The 24,074-nt window shown below is 36.9% G+C and overlaps 1 protein-coding gene across 1 annotated transcript in view; it reads left to right on the top strand.

The window, feature by feature from the left end:
* The window catches only part of tmtc1 (transmembrane O-mannosyltransferase targeting cadherins 1), a 40,115-nt gene extending 16,545 nt beyond the window's left edge, over window positions 1–23,570 (top strand). The window contains exons 5-20 of the mRNA XM_077234907.1: window positions 983–1,064; window positions 1,988–2,091; window positions 2,621–2,699; window positions 2,780–2,890; window positions 8,060–8,181; window positions 12,519–12,686; window positions 13,913–14,026; window positions 15,983–16,126; window positions 16,232–16,340; window positions 16,485–16,587; window positions 16,794–16,929; window positions 17,176–17,320; window positions 17,617–17,754; window positions 19,615–19,737; window positions 21,479–21,556; window positions 22,453–23,570. Coding sequence (XP_077091022.1) covers window positions 983–1,064; window positions 1,988–2,091; window positions 2,621–2,699; window positions 2,780–2,890; window positions 8,060–8,181; window positions 12,519–12,686; window positions 13,913–14,026; window positions 15,983–16,126; window positions 16,232–16,340; window positions 16,485–16,587; window positions 16,794–16,929; window positions 17,176–17,320; window positions 17,617–17,754; window positions 19,615–19,737; window positions 21,479–21,556; window positions 22,453–22,575 — 1,879 coding nt within the window. The 3' untranslated portion in view covers window positions 22,576–23,570. The remainder of the gene's footprint in view (window positions 1–982; window positions 1,065–1,987; window positions 2,092–2,620; window positions 2,700–2,779; window positions 2,891–8,059; window positions 8,182–12,518; window positions 12,687–13,912; window positions 14,027–15,982; window positions 16,127–16,231; window positions 16,341–16,484; window positions 16,588–16,793; window positions 16,930–17,175; window positions 17,321–17,616; window positions 17,755–19,614; window positions 19,738–21,478; window positions 21,557–22,452) is intronic.
* The last annotated feature ends 504 nt before the right edge of the window (window positions 23,571–24,074 follow it).

Genomic DNA, 24,074 nt, shown 5'->3' with positions numbered 1-24,074 from the left:
TTGAAAAGAAAGTTGTTTCAGAGGCAGAGAAAGTGTTTAAAATGTAAACATTTAATAATTAAATTTCTTCGGAATAACATGCACAAATGAATCGTTCGTAATAAGACTGGGAAGTTCTCCATTGGTTGAAACTTGGTGGCATCATTTGTCATCAGAAAAGGAAAGTTGGTTCAGAGGCTGAGATTTGGATGAAAAATTATGAAGACTATTTGTATTTCTTTTGAATAACATGCACTGAGGAATTGATCACAGTAAGAACAAGAATGCAAATTAATAAAGTAAATAGAATCAACATTTTTTAAACATTCTTTGTTCAGTGTAAAACCTTTTAACGAAAAAAAACTGCAGAAAAATGGAAGTAGCGACAAAGGGCAAGGATAGAGACGGGAAGCTTGCATTTTCTTTAAATTCTGTGCTGTCTTTGAGCACGGTTACGATCCCTGGAGTACAATACACTCTGAAAAGCACTGATGCGCACACACACGCATTCACGCACATAGTCATTAAGCTGAGCTCTCTCCAACTCTTTACTGAATCAATCAGCAGAAGTGCGATGTACTGCCTGAGCTCCATTCCTCCCCCACCTCCTTCTCTCGCCTCTTCTTTTCTTTCATTCATCTCACCCCACATTTCCAGTCACAGCTGTCATGGTGTCATGTCACGCTGAATTAAAATTCACTGTACATCCTGGCACTCTCAAAGAAGGATGATGGCGTTCCAGTTTAGAGCGGCATTTTAAAGTCTTATAAAGACGGCTGTGAGAGTGTTTGTCTGCATGTGTGATTTCACTCGATTTCTTGCAGCTCTGTTTTTTAAGATGTAGAGGTAATTAATTGAGAGCAATGGTAAACAGATTAATATACCCCTAAAGTAATTCACTGATGGTTTGATTAAGTCGGTAATGAATGAAAATGAGTTCATCAGCTGATTGAGTTATGGAGTCTGTAAACGACTGTCACATCTGCTTATGCTTTCGTTCCAGGCATCTGTCGAGCTCCAGGTTGAAGGAGCTTGTCAGAATTTCCTGCCCGTTTGTCAAACGTGCTTGCGTCATCTCGTTGCATGTAAGTAGCTAAATTTTCACTGCCAAATATTGCAATGCTTTTTGGGTGGGATCAGAGAAATTTTATTTTATTCAACATTAATGATTTTTGTTGTTCAATGAAAGAAACGAATGAATAAATCAGTCAAAAATTTCATTTTTTAAAATTTGCTTTAGTTTGCATGCATGTCTTCTAATGACCAAACAAAATGTTTATATTTATGTTTATGATACCAAATTTTCAGGAAATTCCCTTTAATTCCCATAATTCACGTTATGTTTCCAACTTGAAATATTTCCAAAAATCCCCAGCTTAAGTTCCCATGGAAAGTTTCCGGAAATTTACCAGAAATGTTCTGCCCCTTTGCAACCCTAGTGGTTAAAGATCTGTGCTGGATTATACTCCGATTTTTAACCCCATGAAATCATAATCAATGTTTTGTGGCTATTAGTTCATGTCTGTGAGCTTTGATCTTTGAGCATCTATATGATAGCAACCTACCAAAAGCTGGGAAAATAGACTCTTAGTGGATCAGGGGTCTTTCTTCTTCAGGAATATTGATGAATCTTGTTTTCAGGGGCGTATCCACATTTGTCCCTCCCCCTAATAATTTTACCAACCCAGTTACATAAAAAGTTTTTTTTTTCATGTGAACCTCTGATATTTAAATAAATGGTAACCTTTTATAATATCGTCAATTTTACAAGCACCTATTTAATGTTTGAATTTATTCATTTAAAAAAATATATTTTTATAAAAAATAAATTATTATATTTTTTATTATTTTATTTAACTTCTTTTTATTTTATTATTGATTTATTATAATAATTGATTTATAGAATTCTCATTTCATTTAAATTAGCATTGAGATTTGTGTCATTTTTGTTGAACCTCATGTGCTCATTTGTAACTATTTCACAAGTTTTTACTGTGTTTTTCTGCAGGTTACAGTCATCATGTCTTTCCGCTTATGGTTGATGGGTGGATCCATGCCACTGTTCTCAGAGCAAGACAATCCAGCATCCTTCTCCCCATATCTGCTCACCAGGTCGGTCTGTCTGTCATCACTCTGTAACGGTTATGTTCTTTATAGTTCTGTTTGATTGGCTGCGTCCAGAATCACATACTCGTACTCCATTTGCTTATTAGTTTCCATGGTTTCAAATTAATCACGCACCTGTTTCTGCTCAGTTCATTAGCTCTTCCTTGAACTTAAGACTTAAGTTTCCTCAGTTGATTGCTCCATGTTATATGTGGCTTGTTGTTCTCATCCGCTGAAGAATATATGGATCATAACAGCATTCTAATTCAGCGAGATGTGGTTTGGAACGTACACGAAAGCAGGAAAACATTGACATTTCCTCCCATCCATAAATAACCGGATGAAGAATTGTTGTTTTGTTGCATGATTTTATCTAATATAATTATCTTATGTAAAAAGAACCATTAATATTTTCTGTGAATGCATAAAAAATCTTAAAATATCCATGTAATGACAGAAAACGTGAAAATCGTTTTTTTACGACTTTTTTTAATTTTACATGTATTAATTTAGCAAATCTTCACTGTCTTTTTAGGTTTCTTTCATACTGCTATCTGCTCGCCTTCAATGCCTGGCTCTTACTGGCTCCCATAGTGCTTTGCTACGATTGGCAGGTAAATGGCATCAACAGAAACGCACTGCAGAAACTACATTCTAGTAAATGTTTGATGATTGCATGAGTTGTAATTGACAGGTGGGAAGCATTCCTTTGGTGGAGTCTCTGTGGGACGGACGGAATATTGCTTCCCTGTCTTTGGCTCTCGTCATGCTGGCACTGAGCCTGAACTGTGTTACACGCCTACAGGTGAGCACACACACACATTTTCTCATGTCAAGACAACCGCTGAGACTGCGTCTCCACAGACTCGTTCTGTCATAATTTAGGAAAAACACACTTGGAAACGTACCTCTCCTGTTTCGATCATATGAAAGCCTTCACTCATGCTGTCTCACATCCCACTGTTCTGTCGTTCCTCCCATGCGCGCCCAGCGCAATTCTCCACGACTCATCGCCATAGCAACCCGTGAAAAATAGCAGAGACTGTGTAAATGAGTGCAAACACTCACATCACGTGAAGCAGATGTTTGCCCGTGAGCTAATGCACACGTTCCTCACGCAGGCTGCGCATCAAGTGAGATGTTTATTTATCAGGTTATTCAGTTCTCCAGGCGATTATTTCTGCTCATCTCAATCTTGCTAATTTTGTGAGGCACATATGCTGACGGTGAAATTCATATATCATTTGCATATGCCATATAAATGTATTTTTAGCATCACAGACAGTACATCAAAACCGCTTGCAAATCATTTTTAGGCATCTTCAGGCATTTATTATAATAATAAACTTTATTTTCTACAGCACCTTTAAAAGTTAAATCTCAAAGCGCTTCACAAAAATAAGAAATAATAAAAGAGAAATAGAACAATATAAAAGCATTCATAAAAGAGAAGTACATTCAAAATATACATTACAAGTATAAAATATTATCAAAAGAGTTTCAAGTAAATGGTAGAGAAAAAAAAGTTAAAACAATCAAATGAATCAAATAAAAGCTACCGTAAAAAAGTACGTTTTGAGGGAAGCTTTAAAAACACTCAGAGATTCCCCTTGCCTAATCTCAGAGGACAGAGAGTTCCATAGTTTTGGAGCAAACGAAGAGAAAGCCCTGTCACCCATCGATCGTAAACGAGTTGACGGGACAGTTTAAAGACCAGCTTCAGAGGAGCTGAGATCACGCATTGGGATTTACGGGATTAAAATTTCTGACAAATATTGAGGAGCCAGACCATGCAAAGCCTTATACGTAAGCATGAGAATTTTAAAATCAACACCATACATTTGCTGTTGCAGTCAAAGACCTTTGTTTCATCTTTTTAACTTTTTAAAATGCCTGAATAACCAAAATGTCATGATTCCTGTTCACACCAAGGACAATAACTATAACTTTATAGTTCTCGTTCTTGGTGTGAACGGGCCTTTATGCACCAGCTTGCTGTACAAGGGATGTTTGTTTGTTTGTTAGCATCAAAGACACCAATATTTTTTGTTGGTTATGCATGGAAAAAGTTAACATAGTGGGTAGTGTGCTTATGATATATGCAGGTTCAAATCTATTTTTCTGTTTTTCTATAGATTCCAGTGCACTGAACGAGCTCAAAAAAGCCTATGAATTAGAATAAAACCGATAACAGCAAAACATTCAAGGTTTTATGAAAGCTTGAGAGCTCCAGCCACCAATTAAAACATTTACAGGTCCATTTTCTAAAAACATTTTCTGAAACGGTGAGAGGATGTCAGTCAGGTCGATCCCCAGAACAGTTTATTAGTTGTTTGCCGCTGTGTTGGCGGTGTCCTTGGGGGAGCTTTTAGAAATGTCCACATTTCTCTACACGGGTCCTTGAGTTTGAGGAAAGAAATTGGCAGTGCGTTTTCTCGTTTTTTGAATGGCTGATCCGACTCCACATAATGAGACTTGGAGAATAGGAAAATGAAAGAGAGAGAGAATATTCCAGTCCCTGTTCAGCAGATCTCATATCTACTGACTGAATAATTCATAGTGTGTGTCTGAGACAAGCTGACAGACCAATGTCAGTAAACTGCCTGCTCATTTTACCGATCGAGTTGAGGTGTGTGGATGTGTGCAAATGCTTAAGAGTGAAAAAATCTGGTTTTCTCATTCCGTTTATAGAGACAACAATCTCAGATTTCATATTCTATAAATGTTTCACAAGTGGACTGGAGGATCAGTTCAAACTTTCATGTACCTTTCAAAGTCTGAGGCCCCGTTGAAAATCTGGGATTTCAAATTTAATTTCATCCTGGCAATTTTAGGATTTAGAACATTTTAACACAAAGAAACATTATGACCAGAGTGTGCACTACTTGTATGTGAGTAGCAGTGTTGTTATTGTAAACTATTTAAAACTAATATGAAAACAAAAGCTAGTTCAAAATATTTATAAATACTACAACACTGCTCATTAATCAAAGTGATCAAGCAAACTTTGTACAGACTCCTCTGTACCGATTATCATTGTTCTTGCTTATATTGAAGCCCTTTGAATCATTCTCAAATCATCCTAGACACATGATACAACATTTCATTCAAATTGTAATGCTATTATCACACAACTATCCTTCTTGCCTCAGGAAGGGGAAAGATGATAGAAAGCAACTGAAGAACTGAAAAAAGTAGGTGAAAGAGAATAAAGGAAGAGCTGAGGGAAGTGCTTAATTTGAGCCGGATCCTTTTCCGGAAAATGTCAGATTTTGGATTTCTTTTCAGCATTTGTTTTTTAGCCATCCAGAGACAGAGCGAATAAGGGTTAATGTATATGTATTTGAAGGTTATGTTTTTCCATTCGCCCTTAGCATATATATTTTTGATCAGCTTTCTTAAGTTCAAAATCACTCTCATTGGTTGGTGCTTACTGCTGATTGTTTTGTACCCAGTAAAGGCTAAAGTATGGAGAGTAGCATAAAGTTTGGATAAAGTGTATATACCTAATAAATTATTCACCAATGTCAGCAAAATGTCAAAAACACAGTCAAGCATGTTTTCATTTTCCATATCGACGAGTAAAGCTGAGGGTGTTTCTGATCAGACACGAGCACGGGAGTTAGATCAGTCAGAATCAGAAAGCGATGTAATGGAAAAGACAACGACGTCGTCAGTGAGAGAATATCACTGATCTACTGAATCATTTTTGGTCTCAACATACTGTACGTGACAGAATAACACACAGTTAGGGCTGTGCAGAAACTTGTGAATGATGCCCTTACAGTTATGCCTTCACTGTTTAGTGACATCATTGTATGTCCCGGGAAAACTTAAGTTGCATAGTCAGTATCGGTCACAGCGACTTTTAATTTTGATCCGGAAATTATTCATTTACAAATGAAGCGCTGGCTGAGGGGAAGAACCAGCGGGAAAGAGCAGAGCTGAGAGAGAGGTGTTAGTCTATTGAAGATCACTGAATGGATTTTGGGACAGACTGCGGATGACCTCTGTTTGTGCTGCCATGACAACAGATGGCAACTGGCGAAAAGGATAATGCCAAAGCTATCATCATGACCCAGCTTTAGCCCTCTAATATTTCCCAGAAAAACACAATCTTGTAGGCTCTGTTTTTATGAGTGTTGTCTTGGTTTAGTTTGCGATGCTTTCGATTCTTGTTTGTATTGAACTGTTTGTGATGGATTTTGATATGGATTTTTTTGCTTTTTTATCCACAGTTATATATAAGTGGTAACGTTAACCAAATATTTTTCCGCTATTAAATTAATTTTTTTAGCAGTGATGGGAAAAATCTGAACGCTGTTGGTCATTTTGACTGATTACACTGAGGGTTATCTATTGAAACATGTAACTGTATTTCCCACCCCTGTCCAGTTGGTGGCAAGTGCGAATATTAATTAGCTATTAAAGTAAATAAAGTCCTCAGAGATTGTTTATAATTTATTGTTTACAACAAATCTGCACATACCGAATACAACAGTTATGACATCACAATCATGAACACATTAGCATATGGCCATATCATTTACATATCAGCACCTATTTAGGCTTATGACCTATGAGGCATATGAGCTATGCTGCCATGCGAAGATCAGCCAATCGAAAGTCATTATTAGCAGTGTTATTGTTAACAAAAAATTATTAAAAAACTTAAATGAAATGTTGCATTGGCAAGTAAAATAAAATAAGTTCTAATACTAAAATTACTAAAACAAAACCTGAAATAAAAACAAATTAAAGCTAAATAGAAATAAAAAAATTATTATTATTATAAAATATAAAACTTACTAATAAAAATGACAAAACAAATTCAAATGAAAATGGAAAGTATAAAAATAAAAGCTAATTCAGTATATTAATAAATACTATAATACACTACAAATAATACTAAAATAAAACAAGTGGACTTTAGATGGGAAAAAAGTTAACAAAGTGTAGAATATGACCTATGCAATATCAGAAAAATGTATATCATGATTTGAGCTATGCAGCTCGTTTGACTTGAACTTAAAATGCATAGCTTCCACTTTCACTGAAATAAACCCATTGTCACATGACCATCCTTGGCCACGCCTCTTTCATGCACGTCCTCCGATCAGCCGTGCCAACGATTCCCCCTAATGACTTTACAATCTGTCTCTGCAGGAATGTTTACTAGGCTAATTGTCTCATGCAAAACACAGACACACACGCAGGCCCGAGAGTGGGTCGATTTTACTGATTTGTGACTGTGAATGAGTGTCATCACCACATTTTGTATATTTCTTGGTATAGTTGTTGCATGTCAGAATGTCTGCATATTTGTTGCTGAACCTGAAGTTAATTAATGTTTTTGATGGACTGAAAGGGATAAAACAATATTAAAACATTCATATATTGTCTGTGGAAATGAGAATGAGACTCCAGACAATAACTATGGTAATATTGTTTATTTTTTATCAGCGTATCGGCCTATGTAAAGTAAACCGAGCGTGATACGGTTATGATTTCAACCCACACCACATCCTCTCTCGCTCTAGCTTAGATTTCATATCCAATTCATATCTCTGTATTGACCCATCAATCCTCAACTGTCATATTTAATGAACTTGTACATCGATAAAAACAACGCTAGCTCATATTTCAAATATACTCACTCAAATAACACTAATAAAGATATGGAAGCTCTGTAGTGGAGCATAAAGGCCATTTTTTTCCTATGTGTTTCCTATGCTTATAACTTCCTATTTTGATTTTCACTTGTATGAAAAAACATTTACTCAAAACATACTCAGAATACCAGATTACCATTTTACTGCAAGTTTTGCATGGGCAAGCGCCACTGGCATTTTCTGAAGGAAATGTAGAAAATGTTTTGATTTGTTTCGTTCTTGTTTCTCTAATTGCAAAAAACTCTGGTTTCTCTCTCCTCTCTGGTTTCTCACTTTTTCTCTGTTTCTCTTTCTGTGTGTAGAGGATGAAAGGGAAGGAGGTGTTGGTGGGCGTGCTGTTCCTGGTCTTTCCCTTCATCCCAGCAAGTAATCTGTTCTTCCGCGTGGGATTTGTGGTGGCGGAAAGAGTTCTCTACATGCCCAGGTTTGTGTGTGCGCTTGCAAGAATATATTGCGACAGCCGGATAAAATGTCCTTTAAAAACATTCCTTGCTCTGCAAAATACTTTTTTTTTTTTTTTAGAGCTTTACAAATTCAACCCTCATTTTTCTCTCCCTCGTTCTCCTTCATCTCGCAGTGGGAATCACACACCAATGATAACAGTACATAATCTGTCTTTAGCCCTGCTTCCCATGATGCAGCACTGATCTTGTGTGTGTGTGTGTGTGTGTGTGTGTGTGTGTGTGTGTGTGTGTGTGTGTGTGTGTGTGTGTGTGTGTGTGTGTGTGTGTGTGTGTGTGTGTGTGTGTGTGTGTGTGTGTGTGTGTGTGTGTGTGTGTGTGTGTGTGTGTGTGTGTGTGTGTCTGTGTGTCTGTGTGTGTCTGTGTGTGTGTGAACTGTAGAGATTAACAGACAATGAGGCGAGGTATTTAATAGAGGATGTTAAAAAATTATCTTATTAGCTCGGAGTGTAGCGGTGACCCGAGAAACGCCCACATGCACACATAAATACACATACACACAGCATTACATCCTTGAGTACACTTAGTTATGAGTAATGAGCCGTTTCTGCTCAATGAATTTAATGGCCTGTGTTAGGATCAGATGGGCACTTATCTTGGCATTTAGGCAGTCATTCTCTATGCATGCTGGGTAAATACTAGTAGCACTGTCTTTTTTACCGCCAAAAGCAATAGTGATCAGACACGTGAGGGCGGCTCGGAGGCCAACCATTTTCACTCACAGTCTCAGATACACACACACACACATCAGCACACAGCTATGAGAGGAATGTGAGGAACTCTCTGGCTCTGATTCACTTGTCTATGGAGATTTTAAAGAGTATATACTTTTGAAAATCCAGCGTTTAGTTGATCCTGATGAGCGCTCATTGTCACAGTTGTAAAACACGACGGCTTTCTTCTTCCATGAGGGGGTTTGGCTTCACGGCATCTTTATTTCCAGGCGGTGGCCCATTAAAGAACTCGACACACTTGTCTCCCACACATCCTGTAAAATTCAACCAATCAGATGACAACTTCGAAAATCCTGAAGTGTTTAGGCTGAGATTAGTGGCTGTTTACTAAGCTTTAAAGACAGACAGACAGTCATAATGAAGGTTGAAAATATTCATTTTTCCACATGTTTTTTTTAATGCAAAAAACGTAATTAAAATTATATGTGAACCTCAAGGGACAAATTAAAACAATAGAAAAAAAAAAAAAAAGACAAAAAAGAAAAACGTAGGGCAGAGACTTTGTTCTGTGCGTCGGTTGTTGATTAGATTTAGGCAGATCTGAATACGACAGTTGACTGTAAGAAAGCGACGAAATCTGTCGTTTCACCAGATGATCAAGTTAAGAAGCTTTGATTAAGAATAATAAAGTCATAAATAGGTGTTGGAATTACATGGTACCTCACAATACAATACAAGATACAGGGCTCACGAGACCTGTAATAGTTTTGTTCTGTGATAGTCAATTGCTAGTCAATCCTATAATAATACATCACGAGGTCTGTCTAACTATGAAAACAAAATGCCTGTGAAAATGTTAAGTGCAGGTTTTCCAGACTTTGGACTTAAATGTGGCTGGGGCATCTATTATTTTACACACACGGCAGTCCACCATCCCGTTAAAAACCTCTTTTTCCTTGGCTAGTTAACTTATGTTCACATTCGTGTGTTGAGCACCTCCTCGAGGAGCCATGAAGTAGCGACGCTGGGAGCAGGGAAATCTATTTCGAGCGCCTTATTTTAATTAAAATATCAATGCTTGGCGCCAGCATATCGATTCTCGTATCCACAACGATATATTGCCCTATCGATATTTTGTCCCACCCCTAGTCATAAAAAAATAAAGCATACACATGAATCTTTCACAGGATCAGTAACATGCATTTAGAAAGTGGATTCGGTGAATTTTTCCCTATTCATGGTAAAATATGCAAAAACAATCCTATAGACTTATATAGGATTTAGGATAAGGACCTAAACCATATCTGGAGACCAAAATATCATAGCACTCATATCTTCTTCAGTAAGAATCTAGTGCAATTGGTGTATCTTCAAAACAGAATTACAAAACAAATTAATTTGAACTGTGAATGTACCACATGTTTCAGAAGTGTGTGTGTGTGTGTGTGCATGCATGTGTGGGAAGCAGTGAAAGTGTGTGTGAGGCCGCAGGAGTCCTCATATGTTCTGATTGTGAGTAGTGGGTGTTGACGGGGAAAGGGAGGTGTCTCCTTCCAAATATATATTTCCTGTGCAGCAAAGCAGAGAGACAAAGAAAGAAAATGAACCTGGAAGGATATTGGGTCACACTTTCGATTAGGGTCCAGTTCTCACTATGAACTAATTATTAACTATGACTTTTGCCTAATTACTGTTTCTTAATAGTTAGTAAGGTAGCTGTTAAGTTTAGGTACTAGGTAGGATTACGGGCTTTATAAGTACTAATAAACAGACAATATCCTAGTTAGGGCTGCAACTAACGATTATTTTAATAATCGATTAATCTGTCGATTTTTTTCCGATTAATCGATGAATCAGATAAAAAAATAAAAAGCATTAATTTTCAACCCTTTATTCAAAAACAGTACTGACAGTGCAAATTCACAGTGCAAAAAATCTTCAGAAAGTACACAAACAGGTTGCTCCTTGAACATCCCTGAGCTGTTAAAGTAATAATAAAAAAACGGACTAACAAAAAAAATATACACATGTATCCTTTACATCTGCCAAATATATAGGCTTTTTAAAAATAAAGTGCACAAAAAGATGTATATTTTTGTTTAAAGGGACCTGAGCTGTCAGAACAATAATCATTTATAAAAAATAAAGAAAAATACAAATCAGAAAACTTAACAGGATTTGTTTAAACGTCAGAACTTGTTCTCTACACTACACTCGCACACACTCACAAACTCTCACACTCGCAGATGCACACACTCACAAACTTGTGTTTTGTTTTGTTTTTTGTCAAACATGTTATAATCTTTAACAAAATAGTAATATGCATGGTAATAAGCAAAGTTAATAGTGAGAAATGGACCCTAAACTAAAGTGTTACTGGATACTGAGTCCAAATTCAGCCCTAAAAATCCACCAGCTTTGAATAAGTAACAACAAAGAAAAATGAACCAGACATTCCCATTTTTAACTTGCTCTTTGCATCGACACTGTGAGAGATTGATGTAATTGTGTTTGACTTGAGCCGTTTTTGACCGTGTCCACAGTGACACCAGCGTCTGAGGATAAACATTGTGAGATGCGAAATCGGATCAGCCCCTTTCCTGTGGCTGAAGAAATGAGGGTTTTGTCTTTCTAATGATTTCCTTTAAATATGCACAGTCACTGATGTGCTGGAGAGACTTTGAATGTGCTTTTGTGTTTGCATCTTGATAGATGGTGAATATTACCAGGGTCTTACACAATAATTAGCAATATTCACTGTTTGATAATAATACTGCAAAAAAATTACATAAAATTTTCATAAAATGACATGAAAAATTAATTCAGTAATTATATAATTTATACATTAATAATTTAATATTTATACAATTTTTTTATGCTGTTTTATATATATACAATTTATATTTGATAAAATTATAATATTTTCAATATTTACTATCTTTGTGTCTAAAAGTATGAATATTTTAGGAATATTTTAAATGATTATTTATATATTATACAATTTTGTTATACATTTATTGTAAATTATTGTATTAAATATCTTTAATATGCAGAATAATCCATGCAAAATAGTATTTTGCTTAATTTTCTATTAATATTTTCATTAATTCATGGGAATTTATGTCATTTGAATCGTTTATTCCCTGTGATTTTGTTGTGAAAAATTGCTCCTGCACTTTTAAATATCAGTGCGTATTTTGTCATTCAGCATTGGTGTCAATGATGCTACATATAGGTTCAAAGATACTTTCAAGAATATGATTTTCAGTCTTATTTTAACCATTCCCTTGCGCACACATAACATTTTAAGGGTATCATATTACCATTCGTTATGAGAGTTTCACTGTCTGTCCCTAAGAAATAGTTCATAACTGCATGTGAAGTCTAAAGATTTTCCAGTTGGTTATCACCATCTTTATGTATTTGAATTAGTTCTTTAGTTGTCTGAAAAAAAAGAAATGCATTAGCACCCATATGGCATTAAAATATGACATTCCCCCCCCACCCACAATACTCTCTACACTGCATCAGCTATTATACACAAAGGCCTGTTTAATATCTATGCAGTGTTTCTCACATTACAAAGCTTTTTCTGTAAATAACGCTCTGTGTGTGTGTGTGTCCAGTATGGGTTACTGTGTTCTGGTGGTGCATGGGCTGAACAGACTGTATTCAGTGGTCAGTCGGTGGGGAGCGGCCGCTTTAACTGTGTCCATGCTGGTTGTCCTCCTCCTCTTCTCCTGGAAGACCGTCCAACAGAATGAGATCTGGCTGTCCAGAGAAGCCCTGTTCAGGTGTGTTCATATTCAGACCCACAATAAACCAGTTCAAGGTGATAGCTGGGTTTTGCAACACAATTACTGGTTTCTAGCTGGTTAATGCTGGTTTTATTACCCGAAGAGGACCTGATTGAGCTTTTAAGGCCCCGATATGCCCAAGGACAAGTTCCTTTCATTCTTTGCTTTGGGGTAAAAAGAAGTTTGAACAGCGGTACACTGTTAGCGAACATCCCGACACCGCCCACGCTGCTGAGAGAGACGGTTAGGGAAATATGTAAATATGTGCTACGTGCTTTCCTCTCAATAACAAGATAAACACAACAAAAGTGAGAAAACGGCAGTTAAGAAAGCATCTAATCAAAGCAACGTGGATATGTTTGCACAAGCTCTGCAATTTATCACTCCAGTCAAGTCACGTCATGTTTAATTATATACCACTTTATACAATAGATTGCTTTAAAGCAGCAGCTTTACAGTAATAAACATGAAAAACAGTGGAGACACTGAGCCCACCTACCTATTAAGTTATCGCCACAGACCAGTGGTAGTTTGAAGGTGTTTACCAGCTGGAGCAAAATTTTCTGGAAAGTTCGCAAGCTGTTTCAAACTCCCAAAACGAACACCAGACGAACTTCGCTATGGCTTGATTTTGTTCGAAATGTCGTCACACCAGTTTGTTCTTCGATCTCGCTTGAAGTATATTGTTGACCATCTTGATCTAGCTTGTAGTGTGCCTGGGCAGCCATCTAAACCAGCATAGATATTCGTAAAGTGGCGTAATCTAATACAAAATTCGTAATCTAATACAGGGGTGGGCGATTGTTGCCCTCGATATCCATTTTCCTGTAGAATTTAGCTCTACCTCCAAACCTAAATAAACACACCTGATCAAGCTAATCAAGGTTTTCAGGATTACTAGAGGGCAGATGAGTTCGATCAAGGATGATTCGTCAGGAAACTGGATCTCGAAGGCCACAGTTGCCCTGCCCTGATCTAACAGGTTCCTTTTAAGCTGGTTCAATTGGATTTTTCAGTATTCTTGGCCAAAATGTTCTTTTTTTATCACATTTTATGGTCCATTACGTGTGTATTTGCCTGTCATTATTTAAGTTTTTAATGCAATTAGCATGAAATGGATTGAGTTTTGCATTCTTTGGATTTTCCTCCTAAATAGTGAATGCAAAATGTTTTCTTTCTCTATGCCTTCTGGGTCCTGAACTATTTTCTTCCACCTCTGTCAGGTCTGGCATTCAGACTTTACCTCACAATGCTAAAGTTCATTACAACTATGCCAACTTCCTGAAGGACAGAGGGCGAAATCAAGAAGCCATTTACCACTATAAAACAGCCCTCAGGTACTGTGTGTGTGTGTGTGTGTGCGCGTGTAGGCATGAGAACATACAATAATAATTATGGTAACATTTCAGTTTAGGGTCCAATTCTCAAAATTAAAGGACAATTCTGCACCAAAATGAACTTAGGAGTTTCGACCAGTCGAACCACGAACGCAGTGCTTAGTCGATAGTCACAGTTCAGCTCACGTAGCACGGCGTTCGTGGTTCGACTGGTCGAGACTGTTTTCCAAAGATGGCTCCAGCCTATATACGCGCAGTGTACTGTCTTTATAAAGTATCTCCTTATTAAACTGTCTGTACACTCACAAAGTTCTCAATGCTTCGGTTTGCAGGTAGAGACCCTCATTATGCTACCATGTTAGTGTGGGGTTATTTTGTGCCTTGTTAGTGGTATTAACTGGCGATTTTTATTTTTACTTATTCTATGCCCAATATACTAGCGTTATAAGCTAATCTGTGGTAAAACTAAAACTAAAGATAAAACTGGGTACATTCGATTATCATGAAAACGCATCCCAGAGAACGGTCGACTCGGTACCCATGTGTTATTTACCCAAGGTTAATTTTTGGCCGGATGTGTCCTTTAACAAGTTGCTTATTAGCATGCATATTACTAGGATTTTGGCTGTTTATTAGTACTTATAAAGCACATATTAATGCCTTATTCTGCATGATCATTTTCTTGTAAGGGGTATACAGTCAAAGACCCAGAACCAGATATGAAGAATGAAGACCCGAGTCAGAATTATAATAATTAAAGAAAAGATTTACTGAAGGTAGTTTGCGGTTTCATCAGCAGAAGTCAGCTTCAAGACTCACAAGATTCAAGTTCGTAGGCCGCCTCGCTTACCGTTACAAAGATCACGGCAGTTATACCATTCCCAAGGTCTAAGCTACGTCATTGCTTACAGGATGAATGATTCTCATTGGCTAAGAAATAGATAAACACAGTAATTTTCCACACATAGTCAGATAGACTGAAGCATATCTCCATCGATTATGCAGCTGAAGTTAGGCACGTCATGACCTTCCAGGTCTCAGATTTGGGTTGCTGGGCACGAGCATCCCCAGAACAACAACTCAGTCAATCTCCATTAATGCCTTTGGTTCCTTAACCTGTAATCAAGAAGACTAACACACACACCGACACACAGCTTTTCCAAGGTTGGATTTGGCCAGGCTCTAACTATAAACAGGAGAGTCCTCTCAAAACATCAAGATAGTGCGTTCTTTCTCTCAAGGATAGCTAAACTTTAGTCTAAATGGAAAGTAAGGCTTTAACAAAGAAATGGTCCCTTAAACTATTGGCTTCAATGACCCCTATATGTTTTAACACGTTGAAGACCTTTCTCAAACACAAAACAAGTTCATAATTCATTTCTGGAAGCTTGGCTAAATGAGCAAGCACTGTTACTGCATTCGGATATCAAATACATGAAAAGAACATTTCAGAAATCCCACTGGTAACTTCTATAACAAAGTAAAATCTCCATAGAAGTCATTCAACTCATTTGATATTTGGAAGGAAAAATATTGATTAATACCTTGATTATAATCACTCATTACATATATATTGAAGCAGCGGTGGATTCCAATCCACCCCCTTCATTCTACATCCCTTATTCCTACACCATACCTTAACTTAACAACTACTTTACTAACTAATAATTAGCAGTAATTTGTAGTTTATTGAGGCAAAAGTTGTGGTTAATAGTTGCGAATTGGACCCTAATCTAAAGTGTGAACATAATTATTTATATATTTATTCATATAATTTATTATTATTATATTATAATTTATAATATTAATTTAATAAGATTTTTATTTTTATTAATACGATTTTTTTCAGTTTTGTCAAATTTGTTTTAAATGTTTAATTTTTATTGAATATCTAATACTGTATTAGCGCTTTGATTGGTAATGTAAATCCTAATAAGGTCCTCTGTCTTTGTGTAGACTGTACCCTCGACATGCCAGCGCTCTGAATAATCTGGGCACCCTGACTCATCAGGCTGTGGAGGCTGAAGTTTATTACAGGAGAGCACTGGACATTAACCCTCAGCACAACAGAGCTCTCTTCAACCTGGGCAATCTTCTGAAGTAAACACATATTGCATATTACTTGTGTCCGCTGCCTTTGGTTTCAGACACAGTCTCTGTGTCTCCGTGTATAAGAGGAAGGATGATGGTGATATTGTTTTCCAGGTCTCAGGGGAAGGAGGAAGAGGCGGAGAGGATGTTGAAGGAATCGATTCGGTTCGGTCCCCATTTCGCTGATGCGTACTCCAGCCTCGCCTCTCTATATGCTGACCAGGTCTTGCTCTCTCGATTCAGTTAATGATACATACAAAGTGGTCTTTTCAGTTCTTGCTAGACATTTTTTGCAATTCCTTAAAAAGGATTTGTTTTTTTTGTTTTTTGTGTGTGTGTGTGTGTGTGTGTGTGCTTGTGTGTGTAGAGACATTCAAAAGAAGCTAATGAAATTTACACCAAGGGTATTGAGAACTGTCCCGACAGTTCTGACCTCCATAACAACTACGGTGTGTTCCTGGTGGACACGGGTAAGAAACTTTTTTTCACTTTAAATGATTGAAACCAGTGTCTTTAAATGGTTGCATTGCTAGATGATTGTTACTTGAGGGCGTTAGTGCCCCAAATCTCTTGTGATTCATAAATATATTTCACATAAACACGTGTTATGTTTCACGTTTCACGCTTCATATCAACCACATTTTATACACCTACATATTGTCTCTGTCCCTTTTAGGTCATGGGGATCGTGCAGCCTTTCATTACCAGGAAGCGGTGCGTCTCAAGCCAGCTCACTATGTTGCCATGGTGAACCTGGGCCGTCTTCTTCGCTCGTCCAATGAAAATAAAGAGGCGGAGCTATGGTACAAAAGGTAAGATGAGATCAAATGAAACTGTATAGACTAAACAGTGTATCCAGCTTACATAACTGTAAACTAAATCACAGGCGGTGTGTGTGTGTGTGTGTGTGTGTGTGTGTGTGTGTGTGTGTGTGTGTGTGTGTGTGTGTGTGTGTGTGTGTGTGTGTGTGTGTGTGTGTGTGTGTGTGTGTGTGTGTGTGTGTGTGTGTGTGTGTGTGTGTGTGTGTGTGTGTGTGTGTGTGTGCGCGTCTCACACAGGGCCCTGCAAGTGGTTCGTAAAGTGGATATCCTGACCCCTCTTGGGGCTTTATACTACAACACGGGTAGATACGAGGAGGCACTGAAGGTTTACAGAGAGGCAGCCACACTGCAGCCCGACAGCACTGATATCTGGCTCGCCCTGGTGAGATGACAGTGACTTTTTAGCCCAAAAAAAGTCCATTGCTTTTTTTTCCAATCCGACCAGTTAGGTTTGATGTTGTTATAACTGTCAGCGTCCTTGAAAATAGGTTGCTTGAAGAGTTTTAGAGTGTATAACGTCAGCTTAATTAAGCCTCCACAGAACCATCACTGAAATTCACATCACCGCCTAGAGAAACAAAGGCCGCAACCTCTCGGGTTCCTTTCTGGCCGCTCTTTCATTCCCTCTTTCCTTTTTTTCACTTTGTTTTGTCTGTTCCCATCTCGTTGTCTCCACAGGCGCAGGTTTTAGCCATGGCAGGTCGTTCTACAGAGGCAGAGAAAATGACCCTTGGCATAATTACAAAGACCAGCAACTGCATTGAATGTTTCCGCTTGTTGTCTGCCATCTACAGCAAACAAGGCAACCACACTGAGGTGTGTGTATGTGTCTGTGTGTGTGCTCCCCTTTATTGCCTGTACTTGAGCTGCATGGTTAATCATTAAAAGATCGCAATCGCGATTCAAACACAGACGCGACCTTATTCCTGAATGACAACGATTCACCTGTGTCTATTTAAACCTTCGACTAAATCACACCAAAGCATTCAAATCTGCATCTATGCTGCCGCTGACCCAGAGAGAGACGTTCTCATGTTTAGGTATCAAACAGCTTTTTTAACCACACAGTATCATTATTTCTGTTACAAATATTCAGATTATCTCAGAAGTACTGTGATAAAAGTGTATAGTTCTGATATAAACACTGATGTCAGTGGTAGCGATAAAAGTAGAGCAAATTCTTTTTGAATGTAATTTGGCGCTTCAAATAACGATTGTATTGATTACATCGTTAAGCCACTAGGTGGCGACAAGTGACCGTTCAAAATGTATGTGTCATTGAATCATTCATTCAAGAGATTCGTTCAAAAACGCTAATTCATCCAGTAATGAAATAGGGCTGCGTTTAACTCCACTTTTAGACATACACTGGCAAACTTCCCTAAGCACTTCCTCTTGGGGAATCCCTGCCGCCATTTTGAAATGCGTTTGTCAAGTAAACGAGGGAAGTTTATTTGGACAGACCCTCGACCCCTCAATTCTGACTGAGGGACCGGGTCTACTCAACATGTACACTTCAGGCAGATCCATAGACCACAATGCACCATGATTGTGACGTCACAGCAGATCACGCTTAATTCACCCCATACAACTAGTTATTTTGACATTTAACAGCATTTAATACTTTTAGCTACCTACACCTACCTAATATTTGTTGTTACAACAGTAAGCTGACTGTTTTTGAAAACAGTTATAGTTTATTGTATTATCATTTTTGTTTGTATGTGTTTTAATATATTTAATATAAATATATGAATATATTCATAATTAATATTTGCATATATTTAAATTTTTAACAGCCCAAGCATACATACAGGCCCATAGAATGGTGTGTATAATGAATAAGAAAAAAACCTGTAAATAATAAATCAGTTCTATTGCAGATTCTAAGTGATCAAGGGCTTAGGGCGTTCAATTTAAACACATTGCAAGGGTTCCGCCAGTAGTGCCGTCGTGCACTGTAGGCAATAACGCACATTCAAGTGAACGAGACGGAGGGAAGTTAACGAGGAAATGGCATCAAAAATTTGACTTCAACGCAGCCCAAGTGAAATCTTTATGAGTGAGTCATTGAATCATTTATTCAAGAGATTCATTCAAAAGTACTGATTGAAAATGAAATGAAATGAAGTGAACCAATAATTTTTTTAAATATTCATTCTAATGAATTAAACATCTTTAAATAGACTGCAGCAAATAATATTTTGTTAGAACCTCTAATAATTTGCCTGTTACTTTATTTAGTTGTCTGTTCAGAATCCTGGGAGAATCGTGATCTCTATTTGAAAAAAATCGTGATTTTCATTTTATCCAGGATCGTGGAGTTCTTCCTTGTACGGAGACAGAAAACACACAAACACAAGATTTTTTCGCCTTAATTTGGTGCTCTGTGAATCAGTTCATGCAGGAGCTTAATTTTGCCTTCGGTCTAATTTCGTCGCTGAGGTCGGCAATTCAAAAGAACATTTTATTGAATCTCAGTGAGGCGTCTGAGACTAGAAAATGTTTTGTGTAATTTCTTTTCATTATACATGCCTTTACTCATTACTTTATTACTTGAGTTTAGCAATTCTGCGCCTCAAAGAGAAATCTCAGCGCTCCTGAGAGCGCTCTTGCAGATGAAGAAGTTCATCACTAGTATTGAGCTGAATGAGCTTGTGTGTGTGTGTGTTTCAGGCGTTGGATGCGTTAAAGACCGCACTGCAGCAGGAGCCGGCAGACTCTGTGGTGAAGGCAGAGCTGCACTTCTCCATGGGTAACCAGCTCCGAGAGATGAACGAGCTTGATCGAGCCTTCCAGGTAACTTCACCTGCAGCTGTCAGACTGAGGGAACAGCTCTTCAAATATTCCCTATTCATATTCTAATATACCCAAATGGAAAACTCTAATTTGACTGGCTGATTTTATACAAAATCCAAGTCAAGATTGACAGGGTTTTATCAGTCCTCTGAGAAGCATGAAACGTGAAACTTTTTTGTCTTTGAAATGTGCAATTCATATTGAAAATAACTACAAACACATCTTGTAAGATAATATAATATTTTTCATCAAGGAAGAAATAATTTGCATAAAGAAACAAAGCCTTTTAGGATCATAAATAATTTTCATGACAATATGTTCTCCATAGCTTGTTAAGAAAAGCAATTCTGATTACTGTATTGTGAAAGAAAAAATAATGAAGCATTATTTATTATTATTAAAATAAAATGTAAAATGAAAAAATTGAAAATGATGTCATATTTAATATGAAATATTTAAACTGGATACATTTACTTATGTTAGATTAAATGCTAATTTTGGACACAATTTTCATCACTGCATTAAAACATAAATATACATAAATATACATAAATGCAATTCATATAGACAGTCACTTGAATACCTCATCTTCTGTGATGAGCGAGCTTTCCATTTATGAATTAAGATTCATTTCGATATTTTTCATTGACCGATTTACAAGCACTTCTGAGGAAGAAATAAATGCTAGATTTGCCAACATGTACATGTTCATGGCATCAATTTAAAAAAAAAAAATACATTTAAGAGTAATACTAATTCAGTGATATATTAAATATTACCAATAATAATTGTAGGTGATATAAAATTCAGCAATGAACATTGCTGTCATGATGAATATAGTCATGGATATTGCAGTGATTCAATTATTATTATTTATTGTTTTTACCATTTGGCCATCATATTGTTTTTTTGAGACTTCAGATTATGAGAGTGTTAAAACAGATAATTTAATAGTGTATTATTTAAATGGCAATTACAGTCAACATGAAAGACCATAATTGGCTGTTTGACATGTCAATCAGGACACTTCCTGTTCAAGCAATGGTCATAATAAGCTGCAGTATGAAACCAACTAAAGTCTGGCTACATGAGACTAAATGTGGAGTAACTGTGTTCTCTTCTGCTTGCTGCTTCTCTCACCTTCACGCTGTTTCTTGCCGGTGCCCTGATACTGTGACAGGAACATCAGCCGCATCCTTTCATCTCCAAATATAAACAGTCCAGACTTTGTCTCGTGGAAGGTTTCTCCTTAACCTAGGTTTTTCTCTGCCTTAAAAGGACTCAAATGAAGTTTCTTTGGCAGAATGTCTGGTTAACACAAGAACTGTTATGGTTTTATTCTTTGTTCCTGGAGTCATTCCAGGTCTCCCGCTAATATTTGGCCTGTAGTTCTACTTTTATTATGACCACAAAGGGACAGATGAGAACAGGCTGGTCTCAGGTTCACATAATGCTGCTATCCAGTTCAAAGCTCAATTGTAAAGGCTTAAACAAAAAGGCCTTTTGTGGTATTTCAACACCACATCTGCGGCAGAGCCAGACTGTTAAATTCACCTCCAGTGTTTTTCTTCTTTTCTTTTCTTATATGGATCATGTTTGCATGTTTCATTTACACAGACCAAATCTGTTATAAAAGGTTGAATCTCGCCGGTGGTTTAATGCTGTTGAATTCATTCATCATTGGCTACATATCATGTTTATACCATATATAATATGTCATGTGTTGATCGAATGTTTCCAGAGCTACAAGCTTGCTGTCGAGCTCAAACCTGACCAATCACAGGCCTGGATGAATATGGGCGGCATTCAGCATATCAAGGTATGTTGGCTGATGAAAACCGACAAGAAATTTCACCACAAAAACCAAAAGGAAAAATATATTTTGCATAAACAAAGAATTTGTTTGTATTAAGAAAATTAGGCCTTTGGTTAGGACCATAAATAATTCTGACATTATTTTTATGATAATTTATTCTCAGTAACTTATTAGAAAATTTGTATTACTGTAATGTAAAGAATCAATAATGATATATTATTTAAATATATAAATATGAATAAAAACTATATTTAATAGAATAGATATATTCTATTATAGTTAATAATACAAATATGTGTGTGTGTGTGTGTGTGTGTGTGTGTGTGTGTGTGTGTGTGTGTGTGTGTGTGTGTGTGTGTGTGTGTGTGTGTGTGTGTGTGTGTGTGTGTGTGTGTGTGTGTGTGTGTGTGTGTGTGTGTGTGAACTGTTGAGATTAATAGACAATGAGGCGAGGAATTTAATAGAGGATGTAAAAAAAATATCTTATTAGGTCGGAATGTAGCGGTTTTAAAAAAAAATTTTTACATTAAACATTTCTAAATAGATTTGCTTAATACAAAACTGCATAAAATAATTAACCTTCTTTTCAGTTAATTATAACTTTTTTTTTTTTTTTTTTCAAGCTTAAAAATAATAATAATATTATAACTTAGTCACATTGCATTAACCATAAAAAACAATAAAAATATATTATTTTTATGACTGCATTACAATGATAATGAGATTTTTTTTTTAAGTAATCATTTTGAGGGAAATATGCTTAATTAAGAAAAGGCACAAAATCAGAATGCTCCCTAATTTTTAAAAATATATAGTTTTTTTTATCCTTTTGATTAGGTGAATATGTCCTGGATATTTCCTCATGAGTCTGATCCAAGCACTCTTGTGTGTGTTTTTAGGGAGACTATGCAGCAGCACGAATGTACTACCAAAGAGCTCTTCTCCTCTCACCCAGCTCCAAACTGCTGAAGGAAAATCTGGCCAAGCTGGACAGACTGGAGAAAAAACTACAAGGGGCCTAGAGGAACAGCGAGACCTGAACCATCGGCCAAATAACCGAGGATGAGTAACCAAGAGACAGAAGGGTGAAGAGAGGGAGCGGACGAAGACATGCAAACCACAGTTTGGACTCGGGAGATGATTCATGACTGCTTCCTTCCCCTCCACAGTTTACAGACGATTGAAATAATCCAGAATACTGACATTCAGAGCTGGAGCACACAGATACCATTGAGCTCAGCAACAATACATTTCTTTTACAAAAAAGTTTTCATCATTGCTCCGGTCTCTAAAACCACTCAACGACTACTTTAAAGTGTTCGGAGCGTGTGTTCATGTTTTATTCCTCGCCATCAGACATGGAAGCAGAGGTGCCATCTCTGAGACTGAGAGGGATTTTTATGGGATATGAAGCCGTTCCACTCGACCGCAGCGGCTCCGTTCTGCTTCGGTGATTGCTAAGCCTCGGAACTAGCGTTTCAGACGAATGCTGCAAGTTTTCAAATATGAAACGTAAAAATGGCATCTACTGTGTTCCATGAACACCGCAGATCTGATTTAGTGATTTAGTGATTTAAATGAAGGACAAAAAATGACAGGGTCGTTCATCATGTGCTTTAATTTGATCTTTTATCTTGTACATGCATCAATATTGTGGAATGTATCTTTGACTAAAGGCGTCTTGACCTGTGTGCAGTGAGTTACATATCATATTTTTTTCCTCATAAGCTATAATACTGAAGTCTCTTTGAATTGGAATTCCCAGTATGATACATAACGACGTATCCTTGAACCGGGTCACCGTGACAGTAAATGGATTGGAGTCATATTTTCGCTGGCCAGAGTTTGTCATGCAGGACTCTTGATTACACCGTAATCTTTGCACTTACGTTTCGTTGCCATAGGAACTGTTATCAAGAACATTTCTTGAATTGAGCAGCAGCCGTGCTAAACATGTCATAGCAGAAACCAATGTGAAGTAATGTATGATTATTTAATAAATATTATCCAATACTTATGAATGTGCTCTTGTGTTGACATTGCTCTGGATGGGCAATTATGTGTGCAATCACTTTTTATCAAAATGTGTTAAATTACCCAAATCAACCATTGCATTTAATTATTTAATTGTGTTTACATCCCACTGTTTTAACATTACCATTGAAATGCACACAAAGCTGACAGGTCAGATATAGAACCGATTCAGCAACACTTTCTCCTTCTACGGAATTTGCAATATGATTCAAGATTCTTATTTGATTTCATCTTACCTAACAATATTTTTAATCACAGACGTTGGTACATGAATGAATGCTGCATTATCTTGAACAAGACAAAGTGCATTTTCATATTTTAACCCTTTGTTACAAATCTAAATCTTTTATCAGCATTCCTAAACCATTTTGTTAACATTTGAGAATGTACAAAAAAATGAAATGATATGGTATATATATATATGTATATATAAATCATATTTATATATTATTTATATTATACAATATATATAAAACCATAAGGGATA

The sequence above is a fragment of the Siphateles boraxobius genome, unplaced genomic scaffold (genome assembly GCF_051911475.1).
Source record: "Siphateles boraxobius isolate OS27281-9 unplaced genomic scaffold, OSU_SipBor_1 19, whole genome shotgun sequence".
In the NCBI taxonomy this organism is placed as follows: Eukaryota; Metazoa; Chordata; class Actinopteri; order Cypriniformes; family Leuciscidae; genus Siphateles; species Siphateles boraxobius.
Note: the sequence above shows the minus strand (reverse complement) of the source record. Positions and strands in the feature narration are given on the sequence as shown.